This window comes from Condylostylus longicornis, unplaced genomic scaffold (assembly GCF_029603195.1).
Source record: "Condylostylus longicornis isolate FDR11 unplaced genomic scaffold, ASM2960319v2 ptg000196l, whole genome shotgun sequence".
Classification (NCBI taxonomy): Eukaryota; Metazoa; Arthropoda; class Insecta; order Diptera; family Dolichopodidae; genus Condylostylus; species Condylostylus longicornis.
In genome coordinates, this window is record NW_026578164.1 from 12,400 (window position 1) to 18,614 (window position 6,215).

General features: G+C 27.2%; 1 protein-coding gene across 1 annotated transcript; it reads left to right on the top strand.

The window, feature by feature from the left end:
• Positions 1-1,190: 1,190 nt before the first annotated feature.
• Positions 1,191-6,009, top strand: LOC129616403 (uncharacterized). The gene is made up of 5 exons (XM_055532027.1): positions 1,191-1,374; positions 2,150-2,539; positions 3,568-4,464; positions 4,558-5,565; positions 5,627-6,009. The coding sequence occupies exons 1-5, from the start codon at positions 1,191-1,193 to the stop codon at positions 6,007-6,009; spliced, it is 2,862 nt and encodes a 953-aa protein (XP_055388002.1).
• The last annotated feature ends 206 nt before the right edge of the window (positions 6,010-6,215 follow it).

Sequence of the window (6,215 nt, forward strand, 5' to 3'; positions counted from 1 at the left end):
TGCATTATGTTTGTTTTTTAATACAAAAATAATGAACCTGAAAATATTGCTGTAAATTTTATAAGAAAAAGACAAATTTTTCATTTTTTAAGTTTTTTATTGCATTAAAATATGAATCAGTGATTATTATTTAATTTTGAGGTTAAAAAAAATGTATTTTATTCTTTTTTAGATTTTACTTTAAAATATTACAAAATTAAAATCAGCTTTCTATTCCTCTTCAAAGAATTTCAAAATTGGTGTTTGAAATTCCGTATCGTCTCGCCCCGTCATGACCATTTTTAACTTAGGAGATATGGTGTAATCCGTTATTTTCTTGACAGTAATAAATGCAGAGTATCTGCTCGGTAAAAAATATTGGTGGGTGTCTGTTTCGAGTAGAACTTTCTTCCCATATTTAGTTTTAATAACAACGGCTTTTGTTATACTGTAAACCTTGTGAAGTTCCAAGTCCTCGCTTTTCATCAAAGGCTTGTATGATGACACATTTGACGCTTCTTTTAACAATTCGTTGAAATTCTAGTTTTGAAAAGAAAATAAAAGTTAGATTTTTCTATAATGTATTAAAAATAGATATAAAATTTTTTGGATTAGAATAACTTACCATTTCAGAAAAATAGGAATTAATTTTTTTTTTATCGAACGCTCTTAAGTGTTAAAAGTGTTTTATGCTTATTCCTTAGAACAGATGTCTTTTTATACTACAAAGGTGCTTCAAGATGCAAAAAAAACTGGAAATGGTTAATTATTTTATGCAACATTAAAATTTATGGTGTGTTTTTGTAATACGATTTGTTTAATTTACATTTGTGATTTCCCTCCTTAAAAAAATAATTTTTTCTTAAATGGAATTAATATACCCCAATTAAGTTAAGAAAAATGTTTGGTATAAAAGCAGTAGGATTTTTGTCTTTTAAATATCAGTATTATTTTGATTTTACGAAGTCAACTAATTTTGGTAGAATACTACAAAAGACAACCTAAGTTTAAAGTTCAGCTGAGTCTGGCTGAACGGTATTCTAATTAAAAAAGTTGATTAAACGTTACTTTTTCGAAAAAAGTTGCTTGAACGGTCTTGTTAAAAAAGTGTTCAGTAATTTTTAAATTATTATTTTATTTCAAATTATTACTGAAGTTTTAAAGAAATAAAATTTGTGAAACAAATTATTTGTGCTTTTTTTTTTTTAAAAATGTTTGATGAACTAACTCCAGAGCAAAAAAAAATACTTTTGCAAGCCTGGAAAGAGTTAGATGAATGTTTTAAAAGAAACAATCATGATATAAAACAGCTTCCTCACACGGATGAGGAAAGAAAAAATTACTTTAAAGATTTTACGGAAGAAGAATGGAAAGCTTTTTCCGAACTAAAAATAAGTGATAAAAATGAATAAACCGAAGTAAAAAAGAAAACAAAATATAAAAAAAGTACAAAAACAGAAAAAAATAAGAAAAATAAAAAAAATAAAGAAAAAATAAAAAAATAAAGTTAAAAAAAGAAGGAATAAAAAAAGAAAATAAAAATAAAAATTTATATTTAATTTTCACGCAGAAAAAAAGGATTTCCAGTACACAAAAGGTGATTTTTGTAAAAATATATTGAATTGTTTATTAATATTAAAAATCTTTATTAAAAATAAAGTATAATAGTATTTTGTTATAATATACCTAGTACTTCAAAAAATAAAATAATGTTTAGTGCACATAAGATTGATGTGAAATTTTTTTTTCCACTTTTCCCTGCAATTACCAAATTCTTAAATATAATAGTAAAAGCCAAATTTTGAAATATCTTAGTTTAAAATTTTGCTTTTTTTTTAGAAAAAAATAAATTACAAAACAGACAAATTAAAAAAATGGATCCGGTAAATAAATTAATTTTAAAAAACTTACATTTTCTGTATTAATTATATTTTTTTATTTTAGATAAATTTAATAGAAACATTTTTTATTAAATTTTCCGAGTTTGTGACCGATTTCACAAACAATTTTATTCTAAGGAACAGAAATGCTGAGCAGCCTGCGTCCAACCATTTGGAAGAAGAGGTCGGGGAAAACATTGATTCAATTTCTGAAGCGGAAAACATTCCTCAAAATAATTTGGAAAACGAAAAAACTCAAAATAATTTGGAAAACGAAATTATACAAAAAGGAGAAGGTTCAAATTTGGTAAACGTTATACACCAAATAGAAAAGTTCAATAAAAAATTTGGTGTAATAACTAAGGAAATAACTTTTAAATTTAAGGACTTTGACGATGAAAAGGAATCTTTGTTTGACCACTTGAATAAGTGTTTCAAAAAATTAATTATGATTGTAACACAAGGTCGTGACAAACAGGATTTAATTGGACTCAAAATAGCTATTCCAAGCATGGAAAATACAAAACCCATCGGTTTGAGTTTTAGAAAAATTGAAACTTTAGATTCCAATTCCATTTTAGATTTGTTTTCATCGGTTTCCCAATCAAATACCAATTACATGATTACCGATTTATTAAAAATATCCGCTACAATTGTGCAAGTACCATCAGGAAAGGGGCGTGTTAAAATATCATTTTTATCAGATACTGAAATTTTAGAAAAAAAAGGAAGAAGTATTGTTGATAAAGGGAAAACTAATGATAATACATGTTTACCGCGATCTATATGGGTCGGTAAGATTCTAGCTGATCAAGTTAGTGATACAATCAAAAAAAAATATTTAAGAAAAAATTCGAAAATACTAAACTGTAAAGTAAAAATGTTATGTAATAAAGCCAAAGTAGATATTAATAAAAAAAATGAGTGCGACATTGGGGATATTTTTAAATTTCAGAAATATTTAAAAAATTATAATATATTTTTATACAAAAATAAAAAAGATTTCAACGAAAAATTATTTTTCGCAATACTAACCTCAAAAGAATAAATTTGTTTTATTTAGAAAATATGAAGCATTTTATAACTATAAAAAATGTTTGTAAATTTTTTAGCAAACAATACGAATGTAAATTTTGTTTCACATTGTATGACAACAGCCACATTTGTCCACTAGAATGTAAATATTGCTTAAGAAATCCTCCTTGCGATTTTGTAAATGACAATTTTATAAAGTGTATGGATTGCAACCGTCGTTTTAGAGGTCAAATATGTTTTGCAAACCACAAAAAATTAAATTCCTATAAAAACTTTTCTGTATGTTCGCAAATACAAATTTGTCAAAAATGTTTTAAATATTTTGATTTGCAAAAACGAAAACATATCTGCGATGAAAAATATTGTTCAACATGTGGAAAATTTGTTGAAAAAGATCACTTGTGTTACATACAAAAATATAAAAAAAATCCTCCTAAACATTTCTTTATAGTTTTTTTCGATTTAGAATGTACACAAGAAACAAAAAAAAAAACCGCATTTTTACATGAACCTAATTTATGTGCTGCACACTTAGTTTGCAATTTATGTTGGAAGGAAAATGAAAGTAATTTTGAATGTATGAAATGTAAAAAACGGACATACATTTTTGAAAATTGTGCTAAAGAAACATGCATAACAAAATTTCTAAATTTTCTCTTAAAAATTACTACAGATCAATCAAGAAAAATTTGTTGTATAGCACATAATTTCAAAAGTTATGATGGGCAATTTATTGTAAGTGAACTTTTACAAAGAAATAAGCCAGTACCGATTATGGGAGGAAATAAAATTTTGAAAGTAACTTTTAACCACAATATTATTTTTATAGATTCCCTTAATTTCTTACCAATACCTTTGTCCAAATTTACTTCAGCTTTTGGTCTTGATAAAAATGAGGTTAAAGGTTATTATCCTTATTTATTTAACACGAAAGCAAACTATAATTATGTTGGAGAAATTCCAAGCACTGAAATGTTTGCTTTGAATAATTTTAACTCACATGAGCTAGAAAAATTTTATTTATGGTACAACAACTTGAAGAAATCAAATTATGTTTACAATTACAGAGAAGAGTTAATAAAATATTGCATCCAAGATGTAAATGTATTACGTCAGGGATGCTTAAAATTTATGAATGATTACCTTCAATTATTGAATATTAACCCTTTCTTTGAAACCTTTACTTTAGCACAAGCTTGTTTGACTGCATACCAAAAACATTTTCTAAAAGAAAACACCTTAGGTGTAACTCCCATTAACAATTATAGTAAAAAAAAAAATCAATCTTTAATTGGCCTAATGCGGCTTGAATTCAAAAATCAAGCTAGCTGTGGTAAAATTAAATATGAATATGATTTACCAGATTGCAACTTTACAGTAGACGGCTTTAATCCAAACACAAATACGGTTTATGAATTTTTAGGATGCTTTTACCATGGATGCGAAGACTGTTTCTTCGATAGAAATTTAGTTGTCCATGGGTATAAAATGCAGGCTAGGTTTGAAAATGCTATGTGCAAAATAGCAGTTTTAAAACAAAGTGGATATAATGTGTGCTGTGAATGGGAATGTAAATTTAAACAATTTTTAGAAATCAATCCAAAAATAAAAATTGATTTAAAAAATACTTCTTTGATTTTACTTAACTCAATTGATGCTCGAGGTGCTATTTTTGGAGGTCGCACCGAAGTATTTAAATTATACTATAAAATCCAAGCAAATGAAAAAATTTGCTACTATGACTTCACTTCCCTCTACCCATATGTAAACAAAAATTGTAAATATCCAATATTACATCCTAAAATTTATAATTCTCAAGAATGTTTACAATTTGAAAATGATATCAGTAAAATAGACGGTTTAATTAAATGTGCGGTTCTACCACCGCAAAACTTATGGCTGCCAATCTTACCAATCCGCGCTAACAACAAAATGTTGATGGTTTTATGTCGCTCATGCGCGGAAATGGAAAATGTGTTGTATAAATGTACTCACAACGATAAAGAAAGAATGCTTTTTGGCACATGGACGAATATGGAATTAAAATTAAGTGTGAAATACGGGTACACAATAATAGAAATACATGAAATTTGGCATTATGATTGCGAAACTTATGATTCAATATCTAAAACAGGTGGACTTTTTACTGACTACATGAATTTTTTTATAAAATACAAGACTGAGGGTTCTGGTTATCCAACTGGTATACAAACTAAATCTGAACAAGACGCATACATAAAGGATTTTTTTGAAAATGAAGGTGTGATGTTAGATAAATCAAAAATTGCTCTCAATCCTTCACTGCGAAATCTGGCGAAACTAAAATTAAATTCATTTTGGGGAAAACTAATACAACGAAATGACCGTCATTCAACAACTGTTGTACAAACCATCACACAATTTCATAATTTAATACATTCAAGCGGTATATCAGTATCGGACATATTTACTGCCAGCGAGCACCAGGTGTGGATCAACTGGAAATACAATTATCCTGAATTGAATCCCGTTCTCAAAAATCAATGTTTAATAGTTGGAGCCTTTACGACAGCGCATGCTCGATGCTTATTGTATAATGAAATAACCAAAATTGGAAAAAATCTTTTGTATTGCGATACGGATTCTATGATTTTTGTTCAGCATACTGATAATGAGTATGACTTAAAGACAGGTTGTCAAATGTCTACAAATACATTTTTGCGCGATTACTAACAATTTTTTAATTGTTACAGGTACTTTAATTGGAGATTTAACTAACGAATTTACATCATACGGAAAGAATGTTTACGGCACAGAATTTGTATCAACAGGACCCAAAAGTTATTCATATCGTTATTATAACCCGGACACTGACAAATACGGAGAAGTTGTTAAATGTAAAGGAATAACAAGTAATAAAAATGGAACATCACTAAATTTTGAGCACATGAAACAAATAGTTACCGATCCTTTTGGAAGCAATAATTTGTATTTCGTAACACCAAACAAAATTAAGCGTAAGAAACATTTTCACGTTACTTCAGAAGATGAAAAGAAAAAATTTGGCTTTACATTTACGAAACGTGCTTGCCGTGATAATTTTGAAACAATTCCTTATGGTTTCTTAAACAGTTAAAAAAAAGGTAGGTACACATAAAAATTTTGTATATAAATTCGTGAGTTTAAAATAATAAAACTTCATTTTTATTTTTACATGTACCGAAGAAACATGGCACAAAATGTATTAATAGCAGATCTACAATTTATAGTCGGAAGTAATAATGAACTTTCCCTAAAAGAAATGGCAACGATTGATACCAACTCAATTATCTCAAAATTATA

Coding starts and splice junctions, on each gene's coding strand:
- LOC129616403 (XM_055532027.1), top strand. CDS start 1,191: ATGTTTGATGAACTAACTCCAGAGCAAAAAAAAATACTTTTGCAAGCC. Junction 1,375..2,149: donor TTTTTCCGAACTAAAAATAA/GTGATAAAAATG, acceptor TTATACAAAAAG/GAGAAGGTTCAAATTTGGTA. Junction 5,566..5,626: donor TGAGTATGACTTAAAGACAG/GTTGTCAAATGT, acceptor TAATTGTTACAG/GTACTTTAATTGGAGATTTA.